The sequence below is a fragment of the Trichechus manatus genome, unplaced genomic scaffold, assembly GCF_000243295.1.
Source record: "Trichechus manatus latirostris isolate Lorelei unplaced genomic scaffold, TriManLat1.0 scaffold00188, whole genome shotgun sequence".
NCBI classification, from domain to species: domain Eukaryota; kingdom Metazoa; phylum Chordata; class Mammalia; order Sirenia; family Trichechidae; genus Trichechus; species Trichechus manatus.
In genome coordinates this window covers 4,534,391-4,546,875 of record NW_004444124.1, presented here as the reverse complement: position 1 = coordinate 4,546,875, position 12,485 = coordinate 4,534,391, and the positions used below count along the sequence as shown (strand labels likewise).

General features: G+C 42.9%; 1 protein-coding gene across 1 annotated transcript in view; it reads right to left on the bottom strand.

Moving 5' to 3' along the window:
* The window catches only part of SLC22A23 (solute carrier family 22 member 23), a 226,341-nt gene that overhangs the window by 168,257 nt on the left and 45,599 nt on the right, over positions 1-12,485 (bottom strand). Inside the window, exon 3 of the mRNA XM_012558815.1 lies at positions 1,501-1,604. Coding sequence (XP_012414269.1) covers positions 1,501-1,604 — 104 coding nt within the window. The remainder of the gene's footprint in view (positions 1-1,500; positions 1,605-12,485) is intronic.

Sequence of the window (12,485 nt, the reverse complement as noted above, 5' to 3'; positions counted from 1 at the left end):
AATGATTAGGCAAATTCCGAACTCACAGGAAGTCAAGGAACTTCCAAAAGTAAACTAGTTTTTGAAGAGAAATTTCCTCAATTTTCAAGTGGTCTAAAAACCCCTTGGGTGCCCTCTGCTGCTCTGCCCCACCCCCAGGCTCTCTGGGGGCTCCTCAGCCAGCGTTCCCAGTTAACCAGGGTCCAGAAAACCCAAAACCAAATCCACTGCCATCTGGTTGATTCAGACTCATAGTGATCCTACAGGACAGAGGACAACTGCCCCAAAGGGTTTTCCAAGGCTGTAATCTTTGCGGAAGCAGACTGTCACATCTTTCTGCTGTGCAGGCTGGTGGGTTTGAACCACCAGAAGGCATCGCAAAACCACAAGAGTAAGGGGTTTGCTCCATATCACTCTTCTCTCAATGATGTCATTGGGCCCATTCACAAAAACACTCCTTTAATGATACAATAATTTAGGGGGGTGGGGCAAAGTTACACCATGCTTTCTCCTTTACAGTCCCATTCCACTCGCTGCCCAGACAAGCCCTCGCTTATTGCTCTTGTGACCAAAGAGGGCTTTAAATAAAAGTCTTACGGACACTGGTTAAGAGAAGGCTTTGGAGTCACACGGCTTAGTGTCACATCCTGGCTCTTCCATTTAAAAATGAGTAAACTTAACCTTCTGTGCCTCAGTTTTTCAACTATAAAACAGAGGTAATAATAGTACCTACCTCATAGGGTGTTGTGAGGATGGAATATTTAATGTGTGTAAAACCTTAGCACATAGTGGTCATTCAGTGTTAGCCACTATTACTGTTGTTGTCATTATTATCACAGCTACCATCTCTCCCTCCCCAATCTCATCACTCCATCCTGCACCACACACTTAGCTCCCAGCGTTTGGACCTCCTCTCTGACCCAAATAGTCTGTTTTCATTCTCACCTCTGACCACCATCCTTCCCACCTACAATGACCAATAACCAGATGTTGTCCTCTTCCAAGGTCCCAGTCCATGGACCTTGCAGACCTATCTTCTGGCCAGTGCAACCCAAGGACCACCCCTCTCTAAAGTTAGGGTGACTGGTGAGGTATGAGTCGGCACTGCCTGACCTTTCAGTTCTTCTCCTCCCTCCATGCTCCCCTGAAGAGCGGGAACCATCTTTTCATATATCTTTGCATCTACCCCACAGCCCAGCCCACAGAGCCCAGCACCCCAGTCCTCCAGTCCCTCCTTGCTAACCACTGAATATCATTAGTAGAAAGGACTGTGGAGAACTTGGCCAGATTCTAGCAGCTAGAGAACGGCAGCGAATTTATTTTCACTTCAAAACAGTCCGTTTCATGCACTGGCCAAGTTCCTCCCATTTTGAACTCTCTGAGTGACAGCTTCAGCCTTCTGAAGCTCTGACACCAGAAACAAAGCCAAGGCTGGCCTTCCCACTAACACTGACCACTGCCCTCCAGCCAGCAAAGGTGCTGAGGTTTCCCAAGGTTCGTGCAGCTCACGCCAGTACTCACCAGTCAGCAATGCATCCAGTTATTAGGTAGCCAAAGATTAATCCAACCAGTAAGGAGAACTTAGCGATATGGACCTTCCAGGCATTATCACACACAAGATCCCACTAGAGAGGGGCAAATAGAAAATAAATCAGAGAAAAACATACACAGATGCTGTTCGCAGTCAATCACAGGACAATACAATTACCTCTTCAATGACTGCGCCACTTTTCAGCTCCAGGTTACATGTACTATTAAGAGTCTCTTAAATGTTTTTGAAAATCCAACAAAGTGAAATGTGATTTGCTCACAAAAGGAAATGTGACATTTTAGTCCTGAATGGACAGCGATGCAAGAGGCCTCGCGACGCATGCTCGTTAAGTCCCAGCTGCCCAGGCAATGCAAACTGAGGGACAGGGGAGCATCTAAACAGACTGAGGGCCCTGTTCACCAGCACCACCTGCTCAGCCAGCAACACTGCTTCCAGGGACCCAGAGGCAGAAGGCCCTGCCAACTATTTGCACAGGATGCCATCATAACATGAGAAAATTAAAGTAACTTTTGTATTTTCATCCTGGAAAACTCTCCAAAGTTTGTAAGTCGTCTTCAAAACAAAGGCTCTTGAGAGTTAACAGTGATGCTGAAATTCAACTTTAAGTAAACATTATTTTTCCCTTGTAAATATCCCTGTTTTCCTATATTCCATGTTAAAGCTATCTGCTCTACTTGGAAGGGAAGCCAATCACGTAGTAGACACAACTTTTAGACTATTTTTACTATTTTTACAATTAAGTCTCACCACTTTAAAAAAAATAGGCAAAGCCCTCTCCTGACTTTTCATTTCTCCATTTGGATAAGCAGGAGGGAGACCCCTGTTTGTTCTCTTGAGTGGTGTGTGTCCTCATGAGACTAGAATCCACAGGAGCTTACATCAGGCCCACGGGGAACAAATGGAAACACATGGGGAACACATCGAGGCATACAGTGAACACGCAGGGGACACACAGGGAACATGCAGAACACATGAACACACAGGCAACACATGGACACATACAAGAACACATGGTAACACATGGGAACACAGGAGAACACATGGGAACACAAGGGGAACACATGGAACACATGGAAAGACAGAAACACATGAGAACACACGGGACATAGAGGAATGTAGGGGAACACACAGTAACACATGGGGAACATAGGAGAACACATAGGGAACACATGGAAACCCATGGGAACACATGGGGAACACACAGGGAACACAGGAGAACACATGGGAACACATGAACTCTGCTGAGGAAGGCCACGTAGCAATCCCCCCGCTGTTTCTGGGCTTCCTGCCCACCATAAGTGGTACAGATGTCGACTTCTGGTGGAACCAAGTGGGTAAAGCTTCCAGTCCTGGGTTTTTAACTCCAGGTCAGTGCGGATGGAGGGTAGACGTGGAGAAGGATGCTGGAAAGAAGTGTGATAAGTTGGGAATGTCAGAATAGAAGGACTCTGGAAGCAGAAACAGGATTTGTGGTGGGGGGAGAGGGCACTGGGCTGAGACTGATCTTAACTCTGTCTTCTTACAGATGTCTCTCTCCCCATCCCTCGTCAGTCCATCCTGAGACCAGGAGTGCAGTGGTGAGGATCTGTAAAGGGCACTGCAAGCTCAAGTCCTATCACTTGTGTCCAAAATTTTGGAAAACCTGATGGAACCCCCACAGGGTCCATAGCTTTGGGCCCCTGCTTCAATGGGCTTTAGGAAAACTGAGCGTTTGTGTCATCAGTTACAGAATAATCATTCCCTTTCCCCCCCTGTACTCCGTAAGAGACTACTTTCTGGCTGATGCCCCCAAAGCAGGTTCAGTGTCCAGAGACCTGAGAGAATGACTTACTGCTCTTCACCCGTCTGCTTCTAGAGTGGTGTGCAATACCAGGCTCTGGAAGGAAGGCAATATAAACACGGACCACACAGGGGTCTTGTCCACAAAGGATGGTGTCTTAGTTATCTACTGTTGCTATGACAGAAATACCACAAGTGGATGGTTTTAACAAACAGAAATTTATAATTCTCACAGTTTAGGAGGCTATAAGGCCGAATTCTGGGTGTCGGCTCTAGGGAAAAGCTTTCTCACTCTGTCGGCTCTGGAGGAAGGTCCTTGTTTCCTCTGAGCTTTTGCTCCTGGGCAGTCTTTATGTGGCTTGGTGTCTCTCTTCCCCAGTCTCTGCTTCCTAGCTTGCATTTAATTTCTTTTATATCTCAAAAGAGATTGACTCTAGATATACAGTACACTAATCCTGCCCTATTAACATAACAAAGACATCCCATTCCCAAATGGGATTATAACTAGAGGCATGGAGATTAGGATTTATAACACATATTTTTTGGGGGGACACAGTTCAATTCGTAACAGACAGTTTGGGATTTGTTGTTGTTGAGGTTTATTTACATGTTTGTGGGCGGCTGGGAAGCACAGCTGTTTGCACAGAATCTTATTCAGAGTTCAGATATGGGAGTTCCTTAGGGGTTAGCTTCCTTCTATGTCTACTCTAGTTGTCCCCAAAACGTGCCCCAGGGATCAGCTGCATCGACGTTACCTGGGAACTAGCTAGAGATGCAAACTCTTAGGCCCCATCCTAGGCCAGCTGAATCAGAAACTCTGGGGATAAGGCAGGAATCTGCTTTAGAAAACCCTCCAGGTGATTCTGATGCCTGCTCCAGCTTGAGCACTTCCTGCCAGCTCCAGCCTGCCTTACGCCTACCACTCTGAAGATGATGAATGCATTTCACCAGCCCGGGCCGGGGTTCAAACAATTGCCTCTCAAGAGCAGGGTAAAGCTAAAGTGCCCTCTGAAGCATGCACAATAGTATGGTATTGCTGCATTCATATTGCAAAAGGTAGCATGGTAAAATTAGAGTATGAGTTAAGTGGGCTTTTGTAGGCAAGCCTTCAAAACCAACAACCACGTATGTACATTGTTTCTAGAAGAAAATTTAATCTCATCCTCCCAAATAACTTCCAGTGTGCAACTACTTCTGATTTCAGGAAGACAGGCTCTGCTTTGTAGTGTTAGTTAAAATGTTGTAACTAACAGTGTGTGTACATTCTGTTTTCCCAGCCAGGTTCAAGACTCTGAGGCAGACTGTTTTTGAATCACATTCTTTTCCTCTCTGCCAGCACAGAACCCTGTACACAAAGCAATCCACTCCCAAAGTGGCAGGTATGTCTACAAACACACTCGCTAACCTGGGAGAGGAGGCTCTTAACGTCACACCCATAACCATTACCGTCATGACCACATCACATGTGTGTGTGTCTCAGCCTGCTGTGTTCTCGGCAAGCGAGGCGCACACCTATTCGAGGCTGCTGCTGGGAGGAGGGCGGCAGCTGCTGGCTTTGTGTAGTGAGTCACTCTCTGCTTAAATGCTCACACGCCTCCATCAAGACTTCCCATTGATGAGTTTATCTGAGGTTAAGTTATGTAAAAGGCCACATTATGCTTCTAACAGACGGGCAGCAAACAAACGAGAGTTTAATAAACGATTCAGAGAAGAGGAGGAAATTGCACTACTGCTGCAAGCACAACCACCTGAACACTAAACACACCTAGACCTGTGCAGCCACGGCCCCATCTGGCTGCCACCTAATAAGATGTCTGTGTTCACCTCAACAAGGAGCCCTGGTGGTGCAGTGGTTAAAGCACTAGGCTGCTAACCGAAAGGTCGGTGGTTTGAACACACCAGCCACTCCTCAGGAGAAAGATGTGGCAGTCTGCTTTGTAAAGATTACAGCCTTGGAAACTAAGAGGCAGTTCTACTCTGTCCTATAAGGTCTCTATGAGTTGGAATCGACTTGACAGCAACAGGTTTGGTTTCTTTGGGTTTGGTTCACCTCAACACAACTGCCATCAATCAACAACACTGGAGTGGGAAATTAAACAGCCAAGAGTGAGTAAACCACTCCACACAGCCGGCAGGGAAAGGAAACAGTTATCAGTGTCTGCTGGCACTGCTGTTCTTGGTGTGCCAGGCGGGGTACCCACCACCCCATGGGAGGTCCCACAGAATCCAGGAGGAGACAGCAAGTCCAGAACCTTAACCTACCCTCAACTAGGCCCAGAAGAGACATCACCTCTGAGTCAACAGGCAAATGGAATCAGAAGCCCCAACAGACTTGCCAAGATAAGGTTTTCATCACACCTCGGGATCTGCCTAAAGACAACACCCTTGAAACCATGAAGTCACCACACATTACCACACTCCTGATAATTGGGTGGGTGGAGCGGGACCCACGAGGTGGCATCACTTGGTGTTGGCCTTCCACATCTGGTGCGGGCAAAAATGTACGGGGGAAGGGGGCATAAAATATCTTGAAGAATTTCAGAAGCATGACAGAGCTTTGAGGTAACCTGGCTCTCTAAATGTTTTGCATTGCTATAGATAAGATACAGCAATTAGTCATTTCACTAAGCAAAGGCTAAGGGACTTTAAAAAATCTGACAGCAGTAATACTCTACAAGGTGCAAATCCTAAACTCAATGTAATGGGCTTCTCTCCGACATTACCCTTGTCCCTGCCCTCTTCTCACATCCCTCACATCAAATCAATCACCAATTCCAGTAGATTCTACCTTTTAAACATATCCTGAATCCAGCCTCACTCCGCACTCCTTGTCCACTCCTACCACGCTGACTTAAGGGAGGCAGGGTGTTGGCTCACTCATCATCTACTATCTCCACCTCCTTCCAGTGCATGTTCCTGTACTGTGGGCTGGGAGGCTGAAATCACCCCTATCCTGACTCCCCTACGGGTACAGCTAAGGTTTCACATGTGACTCAGGTTCTGCAAATCACCCCAAAATCAATCAATACACTCCAAAATAACTTTCAGTGTGTGACCTTTTCTAATTTCTGGAATGACTTGGATTAGGAAAGGTGATAAAAGGGGGGTAAATGGGACGCCCATTTTGCTGGTAAGCTGGCAGGGGCTGGTGGTCATGGAGCCAACAGTCCTGGAGGTGGCCAAGGGTTGGGGCAGTGATTTCCTGATTTCCCAGGCTCCTAACTGTGACACAGTTCCTGTGGCAAGCCAGTTCTGGGAGTTGCTCTAGGAATCTGGGAGGTCCACCTTAGCACTCCGACAGTTCAGTAAGCACTTGTTTCCCTATCTCCTCAACTACCCGGAGTGTTTCTAGTATATATAAATTGAGCCCTATTCCCTGATTAAATTGCCTTGGGATAGGGTTTGTAGGAGGAGAAGGATAAGACAGGGGCCAAGTCACCATCCCCCTCTCCTGAACTAATACAAAGCTGCCTCTTAACCCATCTCCATGATCAACTCCAGCCAGCCCCCTCAAATCCATTCCCTAAAGAACAATAAATCATTATTTCATCCTGTTAATACTTCATCAGCAGGTTTAACAAGATCATAAATGCATTAAAGTCACGCCCGTTTCATAATGTTAGGCTTGAAAATTGTTCAAAGACCAGGGATATTCTGTGATGACACCGTGTGTGAGCCATGACAAAAATGGTGTCATGAACAACTCTAGAAAGTGTGTCTCTGTTCTGAATTTTAGTTGCGGATTTTTTGTTTTTTAAAAAGGATTTATGGAAAATCTAGTAGACCGTCTTTCTACTTATATTGTTTAAGGATAACCTAAAAGAAAAATACAAACTTTTCATTATTTTAAAAGGAACAATCTAGTAGTTTGGCTTACCACATTGGGGAAATACTCATCAATGAAACTTCTAAAAAAGATGGAAAATAAATGGGAGATAAAGAAAACAATCTTAGTTTTTAATAACAATGAATCCTATGTTAAATACAAGGTAATACAAGAACATAAAAAAATTGGAAGAAAACAGATTTATCTAATTTTGAAGCGCAGATGGACTCTCCAAGGATAAAACTAAGGGAAAAAAAACTCTATGGAAATGACTGGTAGATTTATAACTGTTTAATTGTTAATACTTATTATTTACGGCTTTCATGCATCAAAAATACCATAAACAAAATTATAAAGACCTAAATTTGTACAATATATCCAATAGGTTAATATTCTTAATGTCTAATATCAATATACACTTATATGCTCCAACTAGAAATGGGTGAAGCACCCATACAATTAACCATTAATACAAATAGTTAAAAAAAAAAAAAAAAACCCAACCCTTGGTAAATATTCAGTTTCACTAATGAAGATCAAAGCATGATATTTTGTTTTATTACTGTTTGTCTGTTTGTAACTTCCCAAAGAGGCGGGAGAAACAGGTGCAAATTTGTGCTAGAAGTATAAACTTGGCCCTGTGTTTCTGGAAGGAAATTTGGCAACATGCATCACATTACACAACAATAATTCTATTATATGATATGCTTGGAGCTTTTTCCCAAGGAAACTATCAGCCATGCCCACAGAGGTTTCTGTGCAGCAATGCCCCTACCTGTAACTGACACAAGTGAAAAATGGGATGCCAACTAAACTTCCAAGGATACAGTGCAGCCATGAAAGATTGTGCTTGTGTAAACTCATGACTCAGGAAAATGCTCACAACAGAATGGTCTGAGAAAGCCCCAGAATGAAAACGCAGTGGCTAAGGGGGATGTTTATGTAACAATAAAATTAGAAGACAATATTCCAAGATATTTAAAGTGATTATTTCTGGAGGGTAGAATTAAGACTGAACTTTATTTTTGATTTTATACTTTTCTTGACTTTTCCATACTTTCTAGAATTAATCTATAAACTTTAATGAGAGAAAAAATACAATAAAATGTAAAATCTTATGGTGGTAGTGATGGTGGTGAGGGTAATACAAAATGATTTTTTAAAAAATCAAAAAAACCTTTTCACTTTTTCAGGAATATGTACTTTAATACAATTAAAAACTCAGGCCTAGACAAAGGGCTGTATTGAAAGGGGCTTGGCACAAACCATGCCCTCTTAGCCTGAAGTTTACTTATTTTAGTGTTCAGGAACTAAAGCAAAAAGTGTTTTCTAGGGAACTAAACGAAAAATTTCCCTAAAGTTTCATCTCTTGTGGTGGAGATCCCCATTAGAGCTTGTTCCATCAGCAAACCATAAGGGTTTTTACCAATCATATGCAAACTGTCTGTTCTAAAGCTGGGGATAGTCAGTTGAGATAAAAGGAAATACTTCCGTTCAAGACTACAAAGAGGATAATACTGCTTAAAATTTCAAAAGCTTAACTAAAACAAAATTCGTGACCAAGTCACAGGAATTCAGAGAAATGTAGGGTCAGCATTCTTCTGCAACCATTTCCCCCCGATGAACCACTGTTTTATATATCACAGATTTGCTGTGCTCTGTACTTCTTAACTGGGGACAATAGAAATGGCAAGAATACATGCACACACCACACAGACACATACATGCATGCACACACCACACACACACACACACACACACGTGCACACACACACACGTGCACACACCACACAGACACACACATACAGTCCGCCCTGGAAGATCAGTCACAGAAAAGGACAAAGGAAACCCCCTACATAATCTACACTGATGAAAAGCATTGACTGCAAAATTAGCTTCTCAACATTTGGGCAGTCTATGCTACCCTGGACTTTTCAGTATTTCAGAATAAGGATTTTTTTTTTCCCCTAAAAGAACCTATTAAAATTCAAGACATATCACATGTTTTGAACACCCCTGCTTTCTGCTTCTAAGCTTATCCTCCAGTTTTAGGATGCTCACTGTCAACAGTAGCCATCACAACTGCCAATTAGAGCTGGCATCCTTGCCTACTTCCTTAACTGACATAATGAATGTCCTTGCCAGGTACTCCGGGGGAATTTTTATTTTTTTTAGTTTTGTTTCTTTGTGTTTTGGTAACTGTTGCTTGAATTGCTCCTCAAGTTCCTTTTTTTCTAATTCAGTGTCAAAATAACAACCATGCTGCTTTGAGTGAAATGGTTGTAACAAAAATCTATTACAAGCCTGTCCCTGCTAGATGAAGACAGACCCGACTACCAAGCCTGTATCCCGTCATCTGCAGGAAGCCCACTCCAAACCCAGCGCAAGCCTCAACTCAACTTCTGGAACTTCAGTACATCCCATTTTTATGACTAACGCAGTAACTGCAGATTAATTCTAACCCTTAAGTGATGATCTTTTTCCTTTTTTTCTTAACATGAAAACTCTTACTGCTGGCTTCTCATCTGCCGTAGTAGGGCAGCCTTCCTGATAGAACAGAAATAGAAACAACACTGCTTCATTTACTGCCATTGGGGCTTTCCTTGCCCTCCCAGAATTTGATCATTTTTAAAGGGCTAGATATATAGAATTTCTTTCAAAAAGAATTTAAAAGGGAACTTGAAAATAACCACCTGGACAATCAATCCTGCAGTTGTTGAGGTAGGATTATGTCTGGGGGAACAATACAACGAGGTGTTCGTTTTTCCTTTACTTTTTCTTAAAGGAAACACAGATACGTAGTTCTAAGCTGAGGTTTACATTTACTGAATGTTCTCATTCATTTGGTATAATGCTTTCTATGGCATTTAGGGAAGTTAAATGTATACCCCATAAGGAAGCAGAGATCATAAATAACCATGTCCTTCTATCAACCAAAACCTTAAAGAATCTTTACAAATTCTAAAAAGTGTATTTTACTAATGGCTCTCCCCAACTATCTCTAAGAAGAGAAATTAAGAGTAAACCCTATAAATTAAAGGGGGCAAATAACATGAAAGAAAGTAAGAAAAAAGGAAGGCAGGCAAGAAAAGAAGGCAGGGAAGGAAGAAGGGAGGAATGAAAGCAGGCAGATGGGAGGGAGGAAGGAAGGAACTGCACAGCTCCTATCATAAAAATAGAGTAACTATTAATGTCCTAAATGAAATCAACACGCTAAGCTAGCAAGCTAATTTGTGTTAAGTAACTTAAAGACTGTAAGGTGAGGAATTCAGAAGTTGTATTGTGTATTACCAGAGCACATCTTCTAGTATAACAAAGTACACGAGCAAAACCATACTACAGCATTACTATTTAAAACAGCTCCACTGATTGTGGAAAGCAGCTGAAGGTGGACAACTTTTGACTGTAGGATCCGGGAATCTTTGGAATGAGAATATGTTTAACAATCCAGGCAATCAGTCATGGAGAGAACTCTGAAGCAAAAAGAAATTCATCTTCGCTTGCTGAAAAATTCTTCAGTGGCTTCCCACTGCCACCATGCTGTAACCCTGATCCTAGCGCAGCCCTCGTGCCCTTTGGAGCCAGCAGGCACCCATTACATGCCCGCCCCTCCACTGCCACCAGCCCTACTTTCCAACCATGCCATGATCACCAATGCCACACCACTAAGCAATTCCCACAAAGCCTCACGCCCTTTGCTCAGGCTTCTCTCCTCTGTGCCATCCCCAGAATATCCACCCGCACCCCATCTTTTCTAGCTCAACTCCTCCTAAAGTATTAGACTCACTGCAACCCAAAACATTTAACATTGACATCACTTAAGGGCAGCAATATGGTAGGCTTTCTGCACTGCTGTTTTTTTTTTTTTTTCAGTGAGCATGTATTACCTTTGCAAGCGCGTAATTAATTAAATGAAAAGGGAAGGCGGTACCCAACTACAAATGTACAGATGAATAAAATTCTCTATTTCTATCAAGTTTAATAAACTAAATATAAGGGTCCTCTCTCCCCAGGCTGGACCAGATGCCCCTTCTCTGTGCTTCTACAGCATCCTGTATTCATGATAAACACCTAGACTTTCTATCACAGTCTATTATAACTGCCCATCTACAAGTCTTTCTTCCACTACTGCAGAGGTCGGCAAACTACAGTCCGCAGACCAAATTCGGCCCTGCACCTGTTTTTGTAAGTAAAACCTTTATTGGAATACAGCCATGCTCATTCACTTATATATTGTTTATGGCTGCTTTTGCATGACAATAGCAGAGTGATCAGTTTCAACAGAGACCATGTGACTCACAAGAACCTAAAATATTTATTATCTGGCCTTTTTCGGAAAAATCTGCAGACTCCTGTACTAGACAGCCAGTCACTTGAAGAAAGTGACTGTGTCTTATTTCTGTATCTCTAGGACTTGGGAGTCAATTTGACGGCAACTAACAACAGTACCTAGGCTATTGCCTGGAATAAGGGAGGTGCTCTCCAATGGAATACATATGAAGGTAGAGCCAGAGTCGGAGCATTGGAGGCTCAGTGGTAGAATTCTTGCCTTCCATGCAGGAGATCCAGGTTGGATTCCCAGGCAATGCACCCCAAGCACAGCTACCACCTACTTGTCAGTGGGGGCCTGCATGTGGCTATGATGCTTAACAGGTTTCAGCAAAGCTTCCAGACCAAGATAGACTAGGAAGAAAGGCCTGGCAACCTACTTCCAAAAATCAGTCAATGAAAACCCTATGGATTACAGTGGTCTGATCTGTAACCGATCATGGGGATGGCTCAGGACTGGGCAGTGTTTCGTTCCATTGTGCATGGGGTCATCATGAATCAGGGCAGACTCAATGACAACCAACAACAGAATCAGAACAGTTCTTTCTGCAAAATGGTATTGTTGTGTAGAAACTACACTGCTAGAGCCCGAATGCTCTTTGCGTTTGCCCGTGTTCACCATGCCATGCTACTTAACTTCTTAATCCTTTTTACCCTGAGAGTATTTCTTAAAATATAACTTAATTTAAATAATTAATATATAATTATTAGACAAAATTTATATAAGCAATATAGTTTTTAAGTATTTCCACTAAACTTTTCACTATCAGTAATTTCCACCAGGGAAAAATATTTTTACTTTTATTATAAAAGCCAATAGAAAATTGGCTACATGAGAAATTTATTTAAAACAATGAATAATTCTATCTTTCTAGAACAAATCTATTACATAAATTAAGCACTGTTCTAAGAAGAAGAAAGAAAGCTCAAAGTACGTGCCGTATGGGAGGCACTCTGCTAGATGCTTTAGTGGGCTCTCTCGTTTAGTCATCACAGCAGTCCTACAACATGGGCACTATT